This window comes from Daldinia loculata (assembly GCF_022478755.1).
Source record: "Daldinia loculata strain CBS 113971 unplaced genomic scaffold F4817scaffold_37, whole genome shotgun sequence".
NCBI lineage: Eukaryota > Fungi > Ascomycota > Sordariomycetes > Xylariales > Hypoxylaceae > Daldinia > Daldinia loculata.
The window spans coordinates 45,865-68,952 of NW_026054891.1; the positions used below are offsets into that span (position 1 = coordinate 45,865).

General features: G+C 47.2%; 7 protein-coding genes across 7 annotated transcripts; 2 read left to right on the forward strand and 5 right to left on the reverse strand.

Annotated features, from left to right (window-relative positions):
- Positions 1-4,518: 4,518 nt before the first annotated feature.
- Positions 4,519-8,057, reverse strand: F4817DRAFT_165348 (uncharacterized protein). The gene has a single exon (XM_049298148.1). It carries the CDS (start codon positions 7,786-7,788, stop codon positions 4,699-4,701), a length of 3,090 nt encoding a protein of 1,029 aa, XP_049157398.1. The 5' UTR covers positions 7,789-8,057; the 3' UTR covers positions 4,519-4,698.
- Positions 8,058-10,791: 2,734 nt separating this feature from the next.
- Positions 10,792-11,441, reverse strand: F4817DRAFT_165361 (uncharacterized protein). The gene has a single exon (XM_049298150.1). It carries the CDS (start codon positions 11,256-11,258, stop codon positions 10,890-10,892), a length of 369 nt encoding a protein of 122 aa, XP_049157399.1. The 5' UTR covers positions 11,259-11,441; the 3' UTR covers positions 10,792-10,889.
- F4817DRAFT_165470 (Clr5 domain-containing protein) lies at positions 11,049-13,150 on the forward strand. Its single transcript, XM_049298151.1, has 2 exons — positions 11,049-11,551; positions 11,619-13,150. Exons 1-2 carry the CDS (start codon positions 11,403-11,405, stop codon positions 12,970-12,972), a joined length of 1,503 nt encoding a protein of 500 aa, XP_049157400.1. The 5' UTR covers positions 11,049-11,402; the 3' UTR covers positions 12,973-13,150.
- Positions 13,150-14,953, reverse strand: F4817DRAFT_165359 (uncharacterized protein). Its single transcript, XM_049298149.1, has one exon. It carries the CDS (start codon positions 14,603-14,605, stop codon positions 13,328-13,330), a length of 1,278 nt encoding a protein of 425 aa, XP_049157401.1. The 5' UTR covers positions 14,606-14,953; the 3' UTR covers positions 13,150-13,327.
- A 180-nt stretch (positions 14,954-15,133) lies between these two features.
- On the forward strand, positions 15,134-16,519 carry F4817DRAFT_342617 (uncharacterized protein). The gene is made up of 3 exons (XM_049303924.1): positions 15,134-15,404; positions 15,471-15,709; positions 15,899-16,519. The coding sequence occupies exons 1-3, from the start codon at positions 15,249-15,251 to the stop codon at positions 16,068-16,070; spliced, it is 567 nt and encodes a 188-aa protein (XP_049157402.1). The 5' UTR covers positions 15,134-15,248; the 3' UTR covers positions 16,071-16,519.
- A 5-nt stretch (positions 16,520-16,524) lies between these two features.
- F4817DRAFT_342620 (40S ribosomal protein S15) lies at positions 16,525-17,852 on the reverse strand. The gene is made up of 4 exons (XM_049303925.1): positions 17,635-17,852; positions 17,469-17,545; positions 17,038-17,334; positions 16,525-16,974 (listed from the first exon to the last, which is right to left on the reverse strand). The coding sequence occupies exons 1-4, from the start codon at positions 17,653-17,655 to the stop codon at positions 16,905-16,907; spliced, it is 465 nt and encodes a 154-aa protein (XP_049157403.1). The 5' UTR covers positions 17,656-17,852; the 3' UTR covers positions 16,525-16,904.
- A 187-nt stretch (positions 17,853-18,039) lies between these two features.
- On the reverse strand, positions 18,040-21,455 carry F4817DRAFT_165538 (uncharacterized protein). Its single transcript, XM_049298152.1, has 3 exons — positions 21,409-21,455; positions 18,696-21,344; positions 18,040-18,631 (listed from the first exon to the last, which is right to left on the reverse strand). The coding sequence occupies exons 2-3, from the start codon at positions 20,746-20,748 to the stop codon at positions 18,603-18,605; spliced, it is 2,082 nt and encodes a 693-aa protein (XP_049157404.1). The 5' UTR covers positions 20,749-21,344; positions 21,409-21,455; the 3' UTR covers positions 18,040-18,602.
- Positions 21,456-23,088: the final 1,633 nt, after the last annotated feature.

The window sequence follows — 23,088 nt, forward strand, 5'->3', positions numbered from 1 at the left end:
TGGATTGCGATGCGTTATTTCTGGTGTTGTGGCTGCTTTGCTTTTGATGTCTTTCGGAGTACCTATCCCCATTGGATGGTACTTTACTTGCACTATTCGTACTTCAAGTTCGTAGTTAATCATATGGTCCTAATGGGAAAGTCTTTAATCAACATATCTCACTGGACTATTCTATACCTAGACTGTTATACCTTCTCAGTTATAATATGCTGCTCGCCTTTCAGTTATAAGACCGCGTAGTGGTAGTAAGCCTCTCCTTTAAATAATATGTATTGGCATTCTACTTAGAATATCATTATGTATAGTTGACTAGGAGCAACTACTATTGAACGATCTATACGAGCCGCCTGTTCAGCGTATTACAGCCCTATGACTTAGTACATAGTAAGCTACTTTAAAGATAACAAGCTACATAATATATAAACGGGACCTTGTTACTAAGGTTATGTTTCAAGATTAGCGAGAGCAATAAAGGAAAGAGCCTCTGTAGAAGTACATGTTCTAATAGGTGTGTATGTAGGTAGCTAAAGGCAATTGGGTAATTTGTAGCCCCTTACTTCGAAAGCCGAGAGGAATTGTCCCAACCGGGTTAAGTACCTACATTATGGGGAGGGGGGGGTCTATTGACATTATGTTAGCAAACGTATTAATATAATTACATAATTACAGGCCTTTAATACTATATCAAGACCATATTAACAGATTAATATAATATCTGCAAAACTTATTATACCAATTTCATTGCAAATACTTATAAGTTAATATTAATAAACAGTATATTAAAGTATTTATTATATCAAAAGTATTATTTATTTTGCCGTAATTATTAAACTTATTAACAATATTTAAATAATTATTATATTTACCACAATATCAATAACAGCCATAATATTAATATTTAATACAATATTAACCTTAAATATATACAAGTTAATTACTAAAAGTTTAAACTATATATATATATTATAATATAATAAACTTTAATTATTCATAATCGTAATAACCTCATAATATAATAATAAAACACGTAACCCGTAATTTCGTAATAATAATAATTTAAATAATCTTTTTAATTAATTTTTACATATGTTTATACTATAATATATATAATATCTTTAAAACTTTATATTAAATTATAAAACTTTTTATTCTTTTTTTTAATTTTCTTTTAATATTATTAAACCTTTAAATAATAACAATAACCTCGTTTAACATCGTTTTATACGTAACATTTATCGATTAAATAACCGTAATTACCGTTAATAACAATTTTTAAAAAGCTATTATTTTTTAATATATTAATATTTTAAAAGCAATACTATTACAATAAAATATAATTGTATACGTACGGTAACTATTTCAAACCTAATTATTTTTATATTTTAAATATAATTACCCTCAGGGGTAACTCTATTACATATACTAGCCAATTACCGTAATAACAGTCATTTAACATGCATATGGCCGACATTATGTCCACACCTCAACATGTTTGCTGACATTATGTTAATAGACCCCCTCTACCCGCTAATGTACCTCCTAAGGTAATCACGGTTCTTATAATTTACCTTTAAGAATCAAGACCATGGCGACCGACAGCTGGTAGTTTCTTAAGAATAGCAACTGCCACTAGAGTAATGAAGCTTTGGCGCACATTTGAGCGAAATGCAGTTGCTTCCCTTGTCCCCTAGCTCAGAATAACCCAGTAAATTTATTTTTTTTGGTACAGCTTTACTCTACAAGGGAAACTGGATAGTAACTTTAATCTGTCGCTCCTACTCTAAGACCAGACTTCTTGACGGAAGGCAAGGCGGAAATGAGTCATACCATGTTACTACTGAAATAAGGAGGCAGGTACATGTCAGTTTTCTGCGAAGTAATCAGACTGGAAGGGGCTAACAGACTAACCTACAGCAGTACATTGTAGTTCTTAATAAGAGTCACCTTGCGCACAAATTATTAATTCAACATTTTCTCTAACCATCACCTAACCTAAATCCTTCAACAAGACACATCAACAAGAGACATCAACTACAACAGAGCTTCCAACCACATCAGTGGCCTAGTCTCAGGTTGGCTCATAATTCCTCGCTCCTAACAGCGTGTGATCCTACTTCCTACACCAAATCTCAGGGCTTTCGTCGTTGCAACTTTAAGTTTTCGACATATCCCTTGTAGGATAAATGCTAAGGCATACACCTGTTGAACTGCAAAGCTCGTGAACGACTATATTGTGGGCTAGGGATACAAGAACAAGGTATGCATCATCACGGGACTCAAAGTAACAACGAACCTAACATTGGTAGCAGTATAGCACAGAAAGCTAAAGCCGAGGCAAAAGTGAACGTCAAGGTTCCACACACCGCCCACAAACGGAACCGAGATTCCAATCCACGGATATTGTGGGAGCGGCCTACTCTTCAGTAGGCGCGCTATAGGTTCTTAACTACAAGACGAGTCCATCAAGGAAGACTACTTCAATGTCATCCCTATCCTAAGCAACATAATCGAGAAAGATATACTCGCAGATATCCAAGAAAGACCCAGAGATAACATACGAGCCGGTCGGATGTCCTAACTGTGAGAAGACGGTCAAATACTTACAAGCTCACAAAAGATGGGTACACGAAAGTCGTACGACTAAAGAGGTGGCAATCATATCCTCCTAAGGTGGTTAGAGGCGATATACGCCCGCGCCTTGGATAAAGTGGTTCCAAGTTGCCGGTCTCATGTGGCGGCGAGTATCAGGGTTCTCGATACAACATCTTGTTAAATAACTGCAAAACATATCAACTAGCCCTACAAGGTTGGCAAATAAGGCCTGTTTAGTTATACACTCTTTTAAAGACTAGCTATTAAAACCTTAGGACCTTAGGTACTCTCTAAGTTAACCAATCACTATTACTATTATACATACAAGGCAACTCATCTATAGCAAGGGATGTTCTTAGTATGTATTAGGTACCTAGGTAGGTTAGGTACATAAGGTAGTCATTAGCCTCCGTAGCTTAGGGTTAGGGTTCCTTGCGGAATAACGAAGTTGTTTCCACGCCTTCTCAGTTCATCTCGTGATAATTCTAATCAACCCATAATTCTCCTACCATACCCCTTTTCTTCTGTGATTTCTGAGCCAAAAGTTCTCCCTCGGTTGGGACCTTTGTAAATTGGTCTAGTGTCTCTAGGTAATAAACTCGCGTTGCTATCAAGCATCTCAGCACCCGTAATGAAGGAGTACCTATCAAAATTCCACATGCTGCTGAAAATGTTCTTCCTCTTGTATTGATTAGGTACTTTTTGATATAAATACACCATGGCAGCAACACGAAGGACCTATCGCATATGAGCATTGGGGGCTGCGGCTAATAGATCTATACGACGAACTCCAGAATCCCACTCCGCGCGGCCCTTTAGAAACATGGATGGAACGGAATAGCTGTTCCAGGTACGTTATGATGGCGACGCTAGCCGGCGTCTTGATTGCTGTTCTGCTTGGAATATTGAGCGTTGCGGTGAGCATAGTTCAGGCGTGGGTTGGTTGGCAGCAATGGCAACATCCGGTTTCTGCTTAATTTATTGTAATATTTACTTTATATACGTCAGGGAATAAGTGGGTTAGGGGTAGATCTGCTAGAATTGGGTATATAAGAGGCGCACAGCGCTCTCAAAAGGGGATAAAAAGGCAGGCATTAATAGTTTGACTTATTTATCCTGATATTCACTCTATGTATGACACCAATCAAGGGTTCGCTCTGACAATATAGTCTCCCCTATGTCATAGTGGTTTGGCGCCTAGACATGAGAAGTATATTCGTTCATAACCTAAAAGGTACCTATACTCACTACAGTAACCATGTTAGAACATTACGGTGCTGGGGAAATAACTGATGTTGTCAGAATTCTAGATAGAACTAAGAATAATTGTTAGTATGTATAGCCGTAAGGCTTCCGTAGCTGGCTTAGGGTTCCTCGCGGAATAACGAAGTTGTTTCTATGCTTCTTGCTCTACCTGGTGATAGATGTCCGGAAATAAGCACCTAAGGTGAGAAGCGCGGAGATGTTGTTGAATCTGCGATACATAAAGAGCATACATATTAATTATTAGGAAACTTGCCACAAGGCTACTAGGACAGCACGGATCGGGGATTGTTGCGGATACTACTGGTCTCACTGTAGGTTAGGTAGGTAGATTTGCAAAATGTTCACGCGATAATCCACCACTCCCATCTCATAACTTGCCCAGAGCAGTATTTACAAGTCTCAAAAACTAATGTAATTAATCAAATTCGCTTTTTAATTTCTCGCTGGCTATCATATAGCTCCATAGGAGCCCCTCATTAATATGCATAAGTAGGTCATCGTCCGTCCAAAAATCGTGGTATCATGCACCCACCCCCTTTCCGCCCTACCCCTCTCTTCTCAAACGCTTGAGTATCCTCGCTCGCTGCGAACATCCAACCCTCATAAACTGGGTAGGTACCAAAGTAAAAGATACAAAAAAAAAGCATCCTATGAATGCCAAAGCCGCTGACCAATTTTTGTCTTCCGCTTAAATACGCTGATGCAATCCGAAAAAACGCCCTGACATGCTTAGGTATGTACATGTATGTGTATGTGTGTGTGTGTAATAACGAAAAATAACGAATGATATACCCGTATCAAGCCCCTGCTATGATATACACTCCCCACAACTCAATCAAATTATACAGTGACTTTATTGAGATTCTGAAAGTTAATCCATTCGCACTTGCAGCCGCCCGTGCCGCCATCAATACCGCCGAGGGACGAGTCGGCATTGCTCATGGGGTTGACCAGGGTGCCGCCGAAGCCGCGGTCGGACAGGATGAGCTGGGCGTCCGTCAGGTTGACCGCGTGGTTACCTAGGATCCCGAACCGGTAGTCGATCTTCTTGCTCCTGTCCCCGCCGTGCATGTCCTCGGTCACGGTAACCGGATACGGCATAGTTCCGGGGGTGTCGGCGGCCGCGGAGCCGTTGGTCCAGGGCACGGCGCCGCCGCCGATCAGGCGCGTGGTGTTCTCCATGCGTGTCCAGATTTGCACGAGGAAGCGCGTCTGGGCGAATGTTACTATAGACTTGGCCGCGGCTAAGGTGGCACCACCGTCCTCGTCGCCTGGATTCGCTTTTACGGTGTCGATCATATACATAGTCTTGTCGAAGTAAGTGTAAAAGCCATAGTGCTCAGTGGGCAAGCCGCGATCGAACAGACGAATAGGCTGCTGGGTGGCGTGCGGGAAGAGCTGGGCTGGAGCAACTGTGCCGTCACCGTTCGTTTTCGGGGGAGGAAGAACATTTATAAGGTCGAACGCCGCGTCATCCCCCGAGCCGATGGCATTATTAGGTCCTTGTCGGCGAGTAAGCATATTAGCACCGACTGTTTTTTCGATCGACGTCAAGAGACTAATGAAGAAAGGTGTCGGCTCTCCAGCTTTGTCATCTTCTTCGATGTGATCCGTGGTATTTCCTAGAAAACGCATCTCCGCGATGGAAGGGGGTGCCGGGTTCGGAGTGAACCCTTCGTCAGTCAAGAAGCTCTGTCCCTTCCTACCGGCCTGGTCCTCGTTGGTCATATTCCACAGAGTCCGAGTATTGTTGTCATACTGAATCTGGAAGATAAACTCGGGCTGGTTAGGCTGATGGGGGGCTACCGAATCATGCTCTTCCTTCGGCAGGGAACACGACCAGGCTGTGTCTGGTGTTTCAATAAGACAGCCAGATTTCGCCTCGGAATTGTCCGGACCAGAAACGGTCAAAACTCCAGTGGGCATTGGCGGGAAATCCGTTAAATTGAGCCAAATCGAAGGGGTCGGGCTTTCGTCCGGGTGTCGCCGAGTAAAGACAACAGCCAACACTACAGCGAGAATAATCGCAGCAATCAGGGCACCAATAACTGCGAAACAAATCCGCCTTCTCTTCCTCCCCTCCCGACCTGAGCGTCCGAAGCACCCATTTTGGGGCATGCAGCCGCGGCCTCTCCAAAAGCCACCAACTTTCCTAGCGACCACTTCCTCCTTCTCGTGGCGCCGCCGCTGCATTTCAGTTCTATTGGCGTGGCCTCGAATTTCATAAAAGTGGTCGCCGGGAACATACGAGCCAGGTGCGCGGTCGGGGAGCACGGCAGGTTGTACGGTACGAACTCCGGAGGGCGTCAGGGGGATTTCTGCCATGCCAATGGCGCCCTGGGAAGTCATCGTACCCGGCAAGTTTGGCGTCATCGGGCCAGGGGACGGGACACGTTGAGAGCTGACCACGTGTGGAGGCGGTAGTATCACGCCAAATTTGACTTGATTGACTGTCTTAGGAGGTGAATATGGCGGTGGTTCTTCGCTCGGCTTCTGGTTCTCCTCTAGAAGAATCCTGGCTTTCTCGGAATGTCCCTCACGGCGGTTAGGTGATGCCGCACGAGATGAGGTGGCGACTGGCTGAGCTGTGAACTGCTGCTGTGATATCACCGGCGTATTGCTAGCCACTCCCCTCGAAGATGTACCACCCTTTTCGGTAGTTCTGTTCCACCATTCTTGGGGAGCTGATGGCGATAATGGCGATAATGACGAAGGATTGGGAGTTGAGCTATTTGGCTGTTGTCTGGTATTCGGCTGCAAGGGGTTGCCTTTCTCGTCCACTCCAGCCCACCATCCTTGAGGAGATGTTGTAGTGTTAGGGTTAGATTCATGTACCTGCTTCTTGAACGGGTTCCATTGCTGCGGCGGGGAGTTCAACCCTGTGTCCTGCGGCTGCAGCTGCTGTTTGAAGGGGTTGGTCTGTTGGACGAAAGGAGTCGTGATATGGTCCCACCAGCCACGAGATGGACTGTTGGCACTTTCGGGACTCACTATCGTTGCTTGAGGCTTAGCTGACTTGCGAACCGCCGTAGGACTTCCGTCTTCTTCGAAAAGGGTGCATGGTGTTCCGATACTGTCATCATCGTCTAGGTCAAGCCATGTAGCTTGCTGCTCCTTGGGTTTAAGGTCTGCTGGTAGGGCGGGTACGGGAGGTACATCAGCACCCACTGCAGTACCGCCATATATGCTGGGCTGCGAATAGAAACTTGACACAGCTCTGGATGACTGGAACGGAGATTCACTCTCTTCTGTGTCTGGAGACCACACGGAGCGCAACTGTTGTGGCGTGAGAGCTGTAGGATTTCCCTGTTTCGGGGCGTATCTTTGCAGATCATTTGGCGTCTCGATGACTGCAGTCTGTGGGCTAGTCTGATGATCCAGTAAGTTGTCTGAAGGTACCGCTATTCCGATGACGATTGGTCGAGCTACCGGAGAAAGGTCTGAAGTGGGAGCATGTACGAGCCTGTTGCTTGCTCTCGCACCACCCATGTTCCCAGGTCTTTGCTTAAGCCACGAAAAACTGCCAATCGAAGCAGAGGAAGGTTCTCCTTCTAGAGCGTGAAGAGCGACAGCATCAGCAAACTTTGGCTGTTGCGCAGCTGGCGGTGGTCGACTGAAGTTGGACATATCCGTGACAACTTTGATTCCAGCCTTTGCATTCTGGGCCTTTTGCCTAGCTCTGGACTTCACACGAGTTGGTTTTTGGATCGAGTATCGTATTGAATTGCGCGGAATGCTTTGTGAAGTAGTAGACCTGAACGACTTGCGCGCTATATCATCCGAAAGGTCGATGAGGAGCCTATCCTTATCCTCCGTCACTTTTTGTACCTCCCCATCCGAATCTTCCCAGTCTTCCCATTCGTCCTTGGGGTTCGATCGACTAGATGGCATCCCTAAAGGAGTATTCGAGGAAGGATTTATTACCTTCATGATGGACGATGTAAGTTAAGTAGCAAATAAGTAATAATGTTAAGGAGAATATTTTTTTTTAAGTATTTCCCAAAAGCTATACCAAATTCAAAGTGCCTGCGTTGAAGTTCGGCGCATCAAGAATGGAATGAAACAGGAATCGGTAGAGATAAAATGTCGGGTGAGGTTGTCTAGGTGACTGTCCCGCAAAAATGGTTACGCGTAAGGAGAAGGTTTTTGTTGAAGAGAATGGAAGATTTCAAGTCATTAAGAGCCACCGATTTGATCCCAGATGAATGGGTATTATCATGATAGGGAAATAGAACGTCTTTGTACAAACAAAAAGAAAGGTTCGAAAACAATACGCTAGGTGAGAATTAGTTGTAAGAAGTCATTGTAAGATGAGACGGCTGGCGAGGGCCAATGTTAAATGGACCAGAACAATGACTGGCAAAGGACGTGTCACCTCGCCTACAATCTGCGCATCAGTGCAAACAATATGACTACGATACATTTTGACGGGAGACTCGAATTAACCAACGATCAACCTACCCGATTTAATAGGCCGGACAAGAAAATTCGATATCTGAGTGGTCAAGTTGTCGTTAGCCCCATTACACGACATCAAGCCGACGCAAGGTTAGTGTGTGGTCTGGGGGCTTAAAGACGCCTTCGCGGCTACTGATGAGAGGCCATTTGAAGCTTCTGGATGGTGGAATTTGGGGTTGAAGCAGATGAGCGTTAGATGTAGCCGCCGAGTTGTAGGACAGCATAGCCCCCATTGGTCAAGCATTTTCAAGCCAAGAGACAGCTAGACAACGGTTGGGCGGTAATGTACATATTCGCATCGCGGCTGCAACCCTACCGGGTTCCACACTTCCCGTTCCTCTGGATGTTACGCTATGGTGTACGCTATGGTGCACTGCATGCGCAGGCGGTAAACATAGATGCGGAAAAGCATTTTGTTGTTGGTGCCGAATGGAGATGCATGTTGTGCATACAGAAATGGCGGAATTTAGAAAAAAAGATTGATGGGACTGGGAGTCTGGGACTGGGACTGGGACTGCAGTCATTGCATTGCATCTTCTGTACTTCGTAGAACCTATCAAATCAATCCAGAAAGTGGGCCATATGTATTAAGTCAGCAGCTTTATGAACAAGTAGGTACCTTTGTACACTTGACGTCTCCCGTCTTAGGGCAACCTCGGCCTTCTTAACCGGCCTCTCGGTTGTTTCTAATGTCTTTCACAACACTGATGAGACACCATCACCAACAATGAGCTACTTTGATTGGTGTCTCATATGCCATGTGTCCGATACATTGTTAGAGGATGCTATCGGGTTTTCCCATTATCTTGGGACCATAACACAGATCATATCTATAGTTCATCTACTGACCAAAGACGGCAATATTCCCCGTCTTCAAATTTAGTCGCATCAATATGCGAGTCGGTCAATATTTATTAATTTAGAACCGGCTTCGCGCGTTCCGTTCGATACACCAAGTTTAGCATTACTGAAGGCTGCGTCTTCCACAGCCTCGCTGCTCAATGCTGGCACATCTAATTCAAAGGTTCCCCATACTCAAATTCAGAGCCTGGTTCCCCCACAGCCCCCATTTGCATTTCTTTTTCCATGGGTTTCATCGCATTAAGGCCCCAACAACTTCTGTATACTACCATCCTCCTGTATTAATATTCCAACAGCGCGATGGTATGCCGGAAACATAAGGTATCGTATGTAGTATTCCCCCTTTATCATGCCTAGGTTTAAAGAGTTATGACATGGTATCCTTATAGGAACGTGGGGTCTATCTGACGGTTCCGCTCATGAGGTCGCTGACAGCCGAAGTTTGGCAAACCAATTCGCCGGTCTTGGAGAACCTATCTATATCCCACCTGAATATTATTAATCTAAGCCTCGCTAGAATCACTTGGTAGTACCACAAGACAGCCACATAACCTATTCCAAGAGATATCCACGTGCTGCCCAGCCCTGCCCAGCTTACTGCAGCCGTATGGTTGTACATACAGACAAGCCCATCTGTTAGAGTACAAAGGTCAATCATCGTCGTATAGAGGTGGCCCGGAGTTCTTTATCCACGAATGGTATATTAACAGTTTAAAGTAGCCTGGTACCTACGCTAACTGTATTAGAGGTCCGCTGGTACCATCAGGGCTCAATAAAAGATAGCTTTCCTAGTTTATAGCCATCAACGTAGCGTATGTATGGCTATCGCTTCTCCCTTTTCCACTCTCAAGAAAAGCCGAAGGATTCTTGTTTATCATTGATGGAAATTCGGGGCCGTGGCCGTTGCCGTTCAGGTAAACACACGCTATTCTCACATGACCCGCCAAGGATCCGATTAGAGTCTTGTCGTCATTGCCCGACCGCTACGCAGCGATTCGAGAAGCGTGACAATAGCCGTTGACCCGAACTCGATATAGAGTCGCCCAGAGGGATCTTCATTGAGTTGATACCACCCCGTGCTGGAGAGAAATCCTCTTACACTACGGTCGGGAGTAGTATACAGTAACTTACATTCGGCAACGTAGGTAGCTTAAATGTTTGGAACGTTAGAATAAGGGAAGAACTCCGCGTACTCCGACATTAAAAAAGGTAGGAATACGTACCATCCTTCACCCAGTGGCACCCACTGACATCTGGTAGCCTGTTCTAGCTCACAGTTGGGTCGCAGTTAGGGGGATCATATGCGGGTAACATTCATTATACTCTATAGAGTGGGAGCCAAGAAGTTAACTCCGCATCTGAGAGTTGAAACTTTAGCAAAGACTAATATAAATCCACCTAGAACAAAGTCCAACTATTATACAAGAGGTTTAGGTAAACTAGTTATATCCAATAGGAGTTGGCGAACCGGGGATACTCATGTATGCACTAGCTTTCCATTCGCCCAATTCTTATGATCCTTCATCCTCCTGGCAGCCCTAGGACCGACATCCTACCCCCAGGCTCAACCATTTACTAAGCTTTCAAACAAGTCAAACAACCATCGGCTTGATTGAAACAAGAGTCGATCTACGGCGTTATTAATATTTCGCGTTAGATATTACCTAAAAATGGTTTAGGTCGACCATTGTTGAGCGACTATAACACGTGTGTCATTCGACGTCAGTGCCCAGGGCAGAGTCCGGACATGACCCCCTGACGGTTGCACCGCTGGACCCTGGTGCGACAAGGATTCTCAATTCGCGAATCATCATGGCCGCCCTGCCCTGACTAATATAAAGGCCAGCCTTATTGGAGACACGCCTATCCCGAACATGTCGTTCCTGTTGTAGGCGATGCGACATGACGAAGCAGGAGGTGACAAGACTTCGATTATGCCTATTCTGTCTAACAAGTCCGCTCTGCTGTCTCTGTCTACTTCGAGAACATAACACGCGCGACATCCTCTGCAACCTCGAACGGGACATTTCCCGTTGCGCGCTTTTCCTTACAAGTATATAATGGTTATACATCTTTTGCATATCTATAGGTAGACAACATACGAGTTTAGGTATGAGCTTGGGAAAGAAGGTTTATCGTATTGTTTCCTAACCAACCAAGTCGAATTCGAATTTATACATATTATGACCATCTCACGTAGAGATACCTAGCGAACCACAGCCGTCATGGTCACACCCCAGCGGTATAATGGTCCTGCGAAGGACGGGGACTGGAACAACTATCGAGACACCATCGCAGCGCTATATCTGGAGCAGAACAAGAGCTTGAAAGAAGTCATGGTTATTATGCGGGAGGAATACTACTTCTTCGCAACGTAAGCTTCCGCCTATGACCCTAGCGCATGGATAATCACCAACCTATAAGTCTAACCCGGCACTTAGGGAAAAGATGTACAAGATCCGCTTCAACAGATGGGGCCTACACAAGAAACTAAGAGCTCACCAGGTGGCCGAGCTTCTAGTTCAGCGTGGTCGCCGCGCCGCCGTCGGCAAGCCATCGGTATCCTTCGTTCACGGCCGCAAGGTCGATGCGGATAGGCTCAACGCGTACCTCCGACGAGTCTCGCCCGCCAGTCGCAAGGAACTCATGGCGATCCTGTCGGGTAAGATAGAATCGGTCGAGGCCAAGAAGCGCAGCATAGAGGAGATCATATGCCGTACTCCGTCTCCCGAACCGGAGCCGGTGTCAGTACCGAGACGCGTGGAAGCTCCCGACAGCTTACGGCTCCCTGAGGAGTGTATGCAGATAGTGCAGAGCTACGTCGGGGGTGCCTTGGAAGGATCTCTCTGGCAGCTCACTCCCGACAAGGAACTAGTATTTCCACGCCGACCGAGGACGTGGTTGGACCCCGTGTCGTCTGCCAGGCAACTATTTATCAACGGTTTTACAAAACAAGGTTTCCGCATGATAAGGATAACCTTCGATGACTATAGAGAAGTGATGATGCGGCAAGACCCGTCACTACTTGTCGAGACGTGTCTCGCCCTAGGAGCGCTTATACAATCCGGACCAGGCCTTGCCGAGTCATTAATCAACTACGCCTGCGGCATGTCCCGCATCGTCTTCGGTCCTAGGCACCCTCTACACTTATTATTTATGAGATTAAAAGGCGCCAGCCCAGCCGAAATAACAAAATTTATCGGCCTAATGATACAAGGCTTTCTGCAAGCCGTGCAAGCTGACAGCCGCCTCAAACCGACATGGCTAGCAACTATATATCGAGCCATGCTCAATAGCAACTTCATCGAGATGCATACGGCGCAGAAATACATGCAAGACCTCATCGCGGATCTCGAGAGTTCACCGTCGCCGTCGGTGGATCCGCCCGAGCAGGACGCTATAAGGAAGGATATCGACCTCCTACGGCACCACTTATCCTGGCTAACAAACCTTCACAACAAGCCGACAGAGGCGGCGGCATCGGCGCGTACACTAGTCGAAACATGCGGGGGACGGGATCCACGGCTGGCGCGGTTCAGCTGCTACAATATGCTGCGGACGCTACCGACAAGCCACGAGGTGAGCGCCGAGGAGGCCGTCGACCTTATGACGCATAGCCTAGAGATATGCGAGACGGAATTCGGGCGCAACGACAACGCCACGGTTACTTTACTCGCCACATTGCAAAACTACCTGCGCCGCGTCGGGAGAACAGAGGACGCGCAAAGAGTACGCGCGGACTTCGAGAAGCGATGGGACGAAGTCATGGACGACATGAGCAGGCTGAAAACGTGACCCGTTGCCCTGATGAATACCTACTACATGGTGCAATGAGGGGGGATACGTATATATAAGCGTACGGAACATTGGTTCGGCTGGGACTTGGCACTGCTAGGTATCTTAATACCAAGATATATGTTATATGTATGTATGTATGTCCTCTATGTAGTAAGCTGCAGCTTCGACACGAAAAGCTGCGGCCAGGGTATTCGTCAGGGGGTAAACTGAAGTAAAGTAAAACAAATAAATAAAATACAAAAATGCAGTTATCCCAAACGCCTCCTCATTACCCATGCTTGTTATTACCGTATATTGAAACAGTAAGTTTTCTCTTAGATAATCTATTTTTATTTTTATTTTTATTTTATTTTTATAATTCATCCCGCCTATGCTGCGCCGCCGGCTTCTCCGCCCGTCTCCGCCTCAGCAAGTCGAGGAGCGGCTGGCTCCAACCCGGGGCTTCCGGGCCCTGGCTAATAACCTCCAAGTGGTACTCCCAACATCCTTCTTCTAAAGAATCCGGGCCCCCGGCTTCGCACACGCTAGCTTCGGCTACGCTTGTGCTCGTCGGCCACACGCCCAGCACAGCGCCGACGTCTTCGTCGAGGAAGATATCGGACACGATGCGCGCGACCTTGGCTTTGCGCGCGTCCCAGACCGGGTCTGCCCGCTGCAGGATTCGCAGCAAGTGCCGCATGCCGTCGTGCGCGAGGAACTGCGCCGTGATCTGCGGGCTCTTGAGCAGGCCGTCTAGCACGGCGAGGTTCAGGCGCGTGGCGTATGCTTCGGCGGATTCTTCCGCCGAGCCAGGCGTCGTCGTAGGTTGCAACGCGGAGAAGAGCTCTGATTTCAGAGAGTTGGGGGAGGCTTTATTCGATGGGCATTGCTTTTCCACGAGGGAGTCCCAGGACTGCTCTACGGCGCGGAGCGCAGGCTTGTTGTTCCGGATGGAAGACGCGAGGATGGCGGACGCGAGGAAATCGGTGCGCTGGGATAGGGGCCGTTGGGCCTGCGCTGCGTCGCGCGCGGTGAGGAGGCAGAGTAGCGAGTGCAGGGCGTCGGTGTCAGAGGCGATTTGCAGGCCGTAGTATATATCGTGAGATAGATCTTCTAGGTCCTCTAGGGCTTTGTCGAGATCGTCTGGGTTGACGGCGTTACTGTTGGCCTCTAAAGACTTCTTCACTGTTTCGAGAGCCGAGATGAAGCCCTCGTTTTTCTCCTTCGGCGCCTTGACTACGCCTACGGGCTCGTAGGCCGGGGCGCCGGGGGGGATTTGGGGCTGGTCGTCGTCGTGGGGTGTTTCGGGGTCTACGACGACGACGGACCGGTCTACCGGTAAGCCTTCCAGAGCAGGGTTTTGTTCCGCGGGGTTATACAGCTTGGCTTGTTTCTGGCCGGTCTGGATGTCGAGCTGGACGTGCAGGCCGGGCGGAAGATCCTGGTCGTCGTGGACGGGTTGGAAGTCCTCTGTGGCGGAGAAGACTTTTGGATAGCATTCGGCGGGGTTGTCGGTGTGGCATATGAGTTCTGTTTCTGCGGAGGGGGATTCAGACGGGGGAGATGATGCGTGTGTGAAGGAGAGAGCGGATGAGGCGACTAAGGTTGCGACAGCAAGTCTCTTCATAATATGTGTATATGAATGCCCCATTATGTTATGCCAAGTGAGAATAGTGAAATATAGAGGTTAATAATGAGTATCAATGAGGTGAGGCCACTTTACTAGTGTTGAGATATATATAAGTCGTTTCTGTAACTTGACTGTAAGTGAGATTTTTGTAAGTTGAGTGATGTGGCAAAGTCTTATTTAGGACAGTTTGCAATAGCAATAGCTAAACTGGACACGCCGACGAGTTTGTCTAAGCCTCGCAGACTAAGATAAGAGGAATAGTAACATGAAGAATTATATAGAAATACATATGAGTGGATTCTTACATCATTCCTATTCTAACTGATTCAAAATAACTTCAAGTTAGCGATATAGAAATACATACATAACCTTAGAATGTAATAAGTTAAATTCACATGAGACTTATACCAAGGTACCCCAATACTAAATCTACTAATACAGTACAGTACGTAATACAGTAAAACAATAATATTAGCACATTAAAGCTTACCCATTCCACACCCCTGATTGGCCCAAAGCGCCCCCACCATTATGCCTCAATTCCATCGTCTTTAGGAACATTGAATAACACATCCAGAAGCAGCTCGATATATCACAGCTTGACGACATCATTCTCCGAAGCCAATTGGGCATATCCCACATTTCACCACCACATAACCCCGAGATGCAGGCTCTCCGGACCAGAGCAGCTTGCGCAGCCAGGCGCGCGCGGCCTACCACAACCACAACCACCACCGCACCGCGAGCCTCGCGGTCCTACGCCTCCGGTCACGACAGCCATCACCACCACGCCGCGCCCGAGGCAGCGGAGGGATTAGGAGTACGTCTTGCCCATGCCGCAAGGAAGATATAGAATATGGTATTAAAATTAAGTGCGCCCACACAGACAGCCTTCTACGTCTTCGCCGCCGCCGTCCCCGCCGGCTACGTCGCCTACTCCATCTCGCGGCCCGGCCCCAACGGCGAGGAGTCCAGCGTCTCCACGTGGCTGCGTAGCTTCGACTACTTCAACGACTGGGAGCTGCGCAACACCCTGCGCACGAATATGATCGAGCAGGCCGCCCACGACAAGCACTTGCTCATGAACGCGGGCAAGAGCACGCACGTCGAGCTCAAGACGCCCGAGTACGTCCCTTCATCTTCTCCCTTCCCTTCCCTCCCTTTCCCATCCCTGTTACGGTATTATTTGGCAGAAACACGCATAGGAGGAGAGGATAAATAAATAAATATAAGGAAAAGATCGCAAAGTTTATATATATATATATATATATATATGGAGATCCAATGCTAACATACCCACCCCCCCCTACCCAGACTCCTCTACTCCGGCTCCCCCTGGAACGTCCCAGCAGGCCACTACCCGAACCTAGACCACGTCACCGCGCACTACCACAAGAAAGCCGCCGAGGAAGAGGAGCGCATAGCCAAGGCCCTGTTAGCCAAGGCCAAGGCGCAGGAGCAGGAGCAAAAGCAGGAGACTTCGTAACGGGCGCGTACATACATATATACCTACCTACCTAGGTACCTACCTAACATATATCTCTGCGCGGCAAAATGTACATAAACATAACATACCTTAGGTTAGGTACCTAGACATGCTCCGACAAACAAGCAGACAGATGGCTGCTAGATAAGCAATAGCCTCTTTATTTTGTCGTTTACCGATTAGATTTGATTCTTTGGGATTTGTTAGGGCTCTATATTATGCCTTTCGTATCTGGTTTTGGAAAACACCAATTCTGGATATACTATATCGAGTGCCGCATATATAAAGCCTCTTAAGACTAGTATCTGCTAAGGATTGCCGTTGGGATATCATCTTGCCAGTTATAAGAGTTTGACATATAAGAACTTCGTAAACGAATATAATTTCAGTACGGGGCCCTCTCTTAATCTGGTCAACATTTATGAATTATAACCCATATATTAGCAAGCATGTAGGCTACCTATTCATGGATAAACAAATTACTGACAGACAAACTACGTCACTAGGAATTAATGGTCATTATCCAGTCCAGGTTAGCACACTAGGGAAGACGGACACAAAATACCTTATCGCGCTAAACACTAGGACCTCTGTAACTTAATTACGTAGGTAGACATTGGATTGTCAGATGAGTACGCGAGAAATACGAGGCACAAAGCAGTCACGGCATCAAAGAAATCCGCGTAGTAATGTGTTCAGCGCAGACTGATCTCATATCATTATCATGTAGCGCATTCGGTTGATGGTCATTTGCCTATCTACCGAGAAAGAACCGTTCCGTTCGCCCAATCCATGAATGCAAGTGCAAGAATCCTCCAACTTTCCACAGACTGACTACTTGAGAGGGATGAATCGAGAAGAGTGAGTAGCACCGATACCGGGTCTACCGTGCTTGACGGGCTTGCTGTAGAAGTTGTTAGTTATCCATATATATGTATGTGTCCTTCTGGAGGTGTCCTGGACGTACTATGAGATAGAGAATTCGCCCAGGTAGTGGCCAACCATCTCAGGTCGGATTTCGACCTGGTTGAACTCCTTGCCGGAGTAGATACCGATGACGCTGCCGATCATCTCGGGGACGACGATCATGTCTCGCAGATGCGTCTTGACGAGGTCAGGCTTCTCGTTGGGCTTGGCCTCCTGCTTAGCCTTGCGCAGCTTCTTGATCAGGCCCATGGGCTTTCGCTTGAGACCTCGGTTGATCCGGCGGCGGGCTCGGGCGTGGACGACATCGCGAAGTTGCTCGGAGCTGAGGTCGAGGAGACTATTATCGTAGAAAATCATGTTAGCCTCAAAATATTCAATCCGGACCCATCCCGTCTAAAGACCAATCTGGGCGGAATTTGCGACCGGACAGTCGCGTCTACATGGGATTCGAATGTAGGAATAATAACATACGCGTCAAGGTCAATTCCTCGGTAGGAAAACTTGCGGAACTGTCTTCTCTTCTTGAGCTCGGCGGCCTCCTCAGCGTTCTGCGCATCCAAAGTCAGTCGCATATTCCTCAATCGAATATTCTCTCCATAGCAGAAATAATAATCAACGGCGGGATTAAATAACGTACGTAGTCCGGGTCGTCAGCCATGATTGCGGTTGGTTGATGCTCAAGAAGTTTCGCTGATCGGATGTGGGTTGTCGCTGTCGAAGAGCGAAATTGTTCAAGATTGAGATGGGGGGTTGTTGAGTTTCTAGACTGGAGGTGGATAATTTGGTAGAAGGCTTCGCTTAGGTTTGCCTGCACTAGCCCCGAGTGATTGTAGGAAAATTTTGTGTGAGGGTTGTGGCCCCAAGTCGTGTGCGCACGAGCCAGGAATAGGGTACGTACAGGTTGAATGTCCAACCGAGTTAGCGGGCTGTCCGGTGGGGTTGTGGCCGTGCGTGGCTCAAGCTCCACCTGCCCAGTCGTTAGAGGTACCTTAGGTAATATAATGACTTCCCCAGAACAGCGACTTCACAGCTAGAGATCAACGGTAACTTTAAGTACTTAAGGTATCATGTATGAGCTCTACTACTAGCTTAGGTCTTTATCTGGGCAATTCTTCTCACTGGTATGATTTTACACCAGGCATACTATGAGCAGAGAAAGATTTTGTTTTATGGACAGCTCAAATAAAACACAAGCAAGATCAGACCATAAAAAAACACCAGAAACCCAAGTAAACGTGTAGATAATTAAGCAGATGATTTATTGATAGCATTCATTAATGTAGCGATGGCTTTGCCTTTTTTGCCCTGCCTCGAGGCTTCTATCTGCACTAGTATATAATACATAGACGTGGAAATGGTCGATGTAGAATTATTTTTTGCTGCAATTCCACCCGATTCCGAGTCCGAAATAACCCATAGGGATATCACCAAAACTAATAACGAAAGACCTCGAGTAAGTCGTTAGAAGACCAGAAAAAAGAAACATTGCTTTTCGTAGGCAACTTGAAAACTCCATAAACGCCTCCCTTAAAACGACAAGCCTACGTCCGCCGTAACGGGAAAGGCAGCGACAGCAGAGAATCAGATGCATAGCCCTTGGATCCATCATATGCACCATGCGTACACAACAAATTCTTCGCTCCGCTGTGTCTCTCACTTCATAATGACATGATCTTCAACTAAAATCATCAGTTCAGCTAACCTTATCGGTCACATCTGTCTTTATCTCGACTTCGCTTCGAAGGGCCGTCATTTCGTTCGTCAGATACGTAATCTTTTCCTCTTGCGATCTCCCCGTTGCTTCCATGGCTTGGACACGTTCGTTCAGTTGCCTGACTTGCTCCTCGAGACCATGGATGTAGGCCCATATGCCTTGATCAGTCGCAAATATATTGTTGCTAGTGCTATCACCGCTGCCGCCATTCTGGCTAGGACCATTGGATGCGTGGGAATGACCGATCCCAGGACCAGCGACTATTTGCTGGCCCGAGCTCCCAGGCGCCGATTGAGAGACAGGGGCGGAGCTCTGTATAGCTCCCGCGGAGGCGGCGTATCTAGCAGCATCGACCGCGGCAAATCCAGGCACTTCGACATTCTCAGTATGAAAGTGTGCATTAGGAGACTCTGGGCTGTACAAACCTGGAGGTGTATGCCGATCCGACTGGTGACGGTTGAAGTGCTGTTGCTGGAACTGCGCCGTCAGGCTCGGCGAGCGCTGTCTATTAATATTTGTAGAGTCATGGCCCTGCCCGCCAGAGGGGCTTAAGGGTTTAGGGCTCTCGGTCATGGCGCTTTGAGCGTACATAGCTGGGTTGCTAGCGCCTACAGGGAGAGATGAGATGCTGGTGCCGGGAGTCTGGGACGCGTTCGAACTTCCGGAACCACGATCCACATTGGGTGGATAGAGTCGACCCGTAGCAGACCCTGAAGGTTGAGGTGTTAAAAAAGGTGAAACGTAGAGTTCGAGTAGTGTTTGGTTACCTTGAACATGCTGAGCTTTTATGCTGGGTAAACTAAGACGCCGTCTCTCTTCCTCCGTCAACTCACCTTCGTTGGAACCATCATACACGACACCAGTCATCGCGGAATCATCGCCCTCCATGTGGCTTGAACCGTCCACCTCTTCCTCGCCGAGAAAGCTTCCTAAGCTACTCCGACGACCCACACAACCGCCGGGACCTTTGCTATGCCGTGCCAAAGCATCGCCGCGCGCAAACTTACGGTCACACTTTGGACATACGTGGGGTTTCTCCCCAGTATGTAGCTTAGTGTGACGCTTAAGATCATGCAAGCGACGGAAACGCATTGAACATGTTTGACAAACATATGGCTTCTCTTGACTATGAGTCAGGAGATGACTCTTCAGATTGTGGTGGCGCGTAAACTCCGTCTCGCAGTATGGGCACTTATGCTTTTTCGAATTCGGCGAGCGTGGTCCGCCCTGCTGATTCGGTGTCATCGGCATGCTCATGCCCCGGATCGGAGGAGCTGGCATGTTGGTCGGAGCAAGAACGCCAGGGTACGACAGCGAAGTGACCCCCTTCTCTTCCATAGGGGCTGGCGGCTGCGTTCCAAAGCCGGAATGATCATTATGCCCATCAAGCTCCATAGGTCCAGGGCTGGTCGTAACCGGCGCGCCAGATCCACCCCCTAAGCTACCCAAGCTGGTCGCGCTCTGAGGACTAATGTCATCGGGCTTTGGTTCTGAATTTTGGGCGTCAGGGAGCTGTATGGAGACGGGAGGAGGCGCAGGCTGCACGTCTTCTACATGAGGAGCAGCTTGAGGTGGTTCCTGACGGGATTCCTGAGAAATGTCCTGTGGAATATCTTGAGGCACATCCTGAGGAGCTTCCTGAGGCCGGCTCATGGCGAGAGCGCTGGCAGACATCAATGCAGATTGAGCTTTGAAGGCAGGATTGTCGCTAGCACCGGAAACCTGTATCTTGTACTGCTCTTCTTCTCTGCGCCGCTCCTCCTCGACGGCTGCAGCTCCAGTTAAAGGTGGAGAGAATCTCGGTTGCAGGCCAAGCCTAGCTACTTTTGATGGCGACAGCTCCCGATGGAGTGCTGATAACGCCGAGGACGGGGAGACAGGCGAAGATTCCCGCTGTCTCTTAAGCGACTGCGTCGCACGGGCAGCTTCAGCAGTTAATGTCTCGACAGAAACAGGATCGGAGGAAATCGTAGGTTGGGAGGTGTTAGATGAGAAGGGCGGGGCTTCCGTCGCGACGGGACCTTTCTCGGACGCCATAGGTCCAAACAATAATTACCAAGAACACGATTAAGGTCCCTACGAAAAAATGACTCGGTATCGACGTAGAAGAGACGCGAAGGAAGCTCAGGCGCATCAACGACGCATCGTTAAGCTCGATGGATAGCAAGGCTAGATGTGTGGCTGGAGGACGTGGCTGCTGCTATGAATTGATGGTGTTGTTGATGATCGCGGCAAAGCGCGTCCAAATGCTGATCTCTTAGGATTTTTTTCCTTTTTTTCTCCTTACTATAAATGAGTAATAATTTCGTCAATCAAAGGATCAGGTATTCCTTCTTGTATATTTCCCCGATAGAAATTGGTTAAGGACAATACAATTGCACTGGGTTGCGCGGGTAGAGATTCGGCAGGTCAACAGTGTAAGTGGACGACTGAGCCGCAAAGACGAGATGGTAGGTTGTGGATGAGCAGGAAAAAAAGTGCTTGGGGGGAAACGTCAAATTGTGGTGGTGCAGGCGCAGGTGGCAGTGAGAAGGGGAAAAGAGGCGGAGGCGGCGGCAAGTTCCAGTTTATTGGCGCTGATGCGTGTCGGAATTATTTTGGTTTGGTCTAGCTTGGTCATTCCGCACTGTAGCCTAGGTATCGTTTAGGTCCTTCCACACAGTGATGGATTAAGCTAGGTACAATACATGTACTTACCCAACTAGGTACAGTGCATGCAGAAACTCTCAATAGTTACATGTACCTACACTACAAACATCGAGAACGGATAAGTAACCTGTTACCAGGTACCTAATGTTTTGGTAAGCTTACATATGGATAATAAACCTAAGAAAACTCAAAGATATTGTAATATTACTACCCATCGACTTTTGATGATGATGTGAAGTATTCTATTTGTAGGTTAGTACGTGTATATAGAAGCTTATATGTATCACTTAGCCGGTGTGCGTTAGGTACTATAGGTATCGTGTGGGTGTGGCGGTACAACCTAGTCATCATCAGAGTGCGTATTTCGTGTGCAGCAAGTTTGTCGATGCGTAATTCGCCTCGCTTAGGAACATGCAGATACCTAAACTCTTTGTCCTAGCTACCTAAGAAATAAGTTTAAGACCTATCAACATACATAGATGTATATATGTGCGAAACTCAGGTATGTAAGAGCTATACCTAAGCTCACGGGCTACTTAGATGTAAAAATTATATGTGGCTTGAATACCTTGTAACCTACTGTAGGAGGCATATTGTGGAACAAAGACCCAGCATACATCTATCAAGGACAAAGATCGGTCAGTCATTATACAAATCCAAACCTTCGAAACAGTGATAAGTACATGACCTCCTACGGAGCAATGACGTTCGTTTCTTGTTGAGTTATTACATAGTTATCTACCTACCTACTAAAGTTCTAAAAATTGGTTAAGAATTGTCATTTAGAGTTGTCCTTTCTTTAGTATATTTGACTCATACTCCCAGACAACGTTCAGGTAAGGTCCTTCCAGAGCAAGGTATATGTGGTCGGGGCTGGTGAATATGTAAAAACTGACAGGTTACTTCCAAACACGTCCGTGGCTGATTTGATCTAAGCCAATAGCGTCATCAATCCCAGATTAGAAAGGTACAACCGGCGCTTGCAGATTGTAGCAGATAGGTACCGTATCAGCGTATGCATACAGTAGAGCATCACCGCCAGGTGTCTCCGCGGCAGATCTTACATTACAAATTAGAAAAGATCTGACCAATCTGTTTTTGACATGAAAATTGGGCTGGCAACATTTCATTTTATCGACATACTACATGTAGTATATTCATGTCTAACTACGTACATTAAGGTATACGATATTATACATGTAGGTATTATGTAGATAGGTAGGTACCTAGTACATATACATAAAATGGGCAAGTTCAAGCCGCGGTAGAGTTGATAGAGTACCACCTGAGATGATGTGGTTGCCGTTTCCTTACCCTATGGACCCACCCCAACTACCTACCTATATAAGCCAGACTGCCTCAACTGGTTGACTGATTCTAAGCCTCGGCCCACCCCCAAATTTATCTACGTCTACCTTTACGTACACTACCTCTGAATTTAGAGAAATAGGTACTCATCGTAAGAAATCGGACATCCGAGACCTTCATCGCACGTCGAGACGTCAACTAAACTCCTCAACTTCACTACAGTTTGCATATAATACATATCGCGAAATATACCTAGTCAGATGTTGTTAGTGTCAAATCCTCGTCATTATATGCAACCCCATCACCTATATCCTGCAATAACATACATACCCTGATACCGTACAGTCTACATAATAAGTCCTATTATATACTTCGCCTAACCAGATTGTAACCCCACAGACGCCAAGTCTATCTTTAATC

Bases quoted from the DNA above. Each gene is read 5' to 3' on its own strand.
- F4817DRAFT_342617 (XM_049303924.1), top strand. From the start codon at position 15,249: ATGCAGGCTCTCCGGACCAGAGCAGCTTGCGCAGCCAGGCGCGCGCGG. The intron at 15,405-15,470 runs GTACGTCTTGCC...GCGCCCACACAG, and splicing joins AGGCAGCGGAGGGATTAGGA to ACAGCCTTCTACGTCTTCGC. The intron at 15,710-15,898 runs GTACGTCCCTTC...CCCCCTACCCAG, and splicing joins GTCGAGCTCAAGACGCCCGA to ACTCCTCTACTCCGGCTCCC.
- F4817DRAFT_165359 (XM_049298149.1), bottom strand. From the start codon at position 14,605: ATGGGGCATTCATATACACATATTATGAAGAGACTTGCTGTCGCAACC.
- F4817DRAFT_165361 (XM_049298150.1), bottom strand. From the start codon at position 11,258: ATGCAAAAGATGTATAACCATTATATACTTGTAAGGAAAAGCGCGCAA.
- F4817DRAFT_165538 (XM_049298152.1), bottom strand. From the start codon at position 20,748: ATGGCGTCCGAGAAAGGTCCCGTCGCGACGGAAGCCCCGCCCTTCTCA. The intron at 18,632-18,695 runs GCTGAACTGATG...AGCGGAGCGAAG, and splicing joins AGATGTGACCGATAAGGTTA to AATTTGTTGTGTACGCATGG.
- F4817DRAFT_342620 (XM_049303925.1), bottom strand. From the start codon at position 17,655: ATGGCTGACGACCCGGACTAC. The intron at 17,546-17,634 runs GTACGTTATTTA...TTGGATGCGCAG, and splicing joins TGGCTGACGACCCGGACTAC to AACGCTGAGGAGGCCGCCGA. The intron at 16,975-17,037 runs GTACGTCCAGGA...CAACTTCTACAG, and splicing joins GGCGAATTCTCTATCTCATA to CAAGCCCGTCAAGCACGGTA.
- F4817DRAFT_165348 (XM_049298148.1), bottom strand. From the start codon at position 7,788: ATGAAGGTAATAAATCCTTCCTCGAATACTCCTTTAGGGATGCCATCT.
- F4817DRAFT_165470 (XM_049298151.1), top strand. From the start codon at position 11,403: ATGGTCACACCCCAGCGGTATAATGGTCCTGCGAAGGACGGGGACTGG. The intron at 11,552-11,618 runs GTAAGCTTCCGC...CCCGGCACTTAG, and splicing joins GAATACTACTTCTTCGCAAC to GGAAAAGATGTACAAGATCC.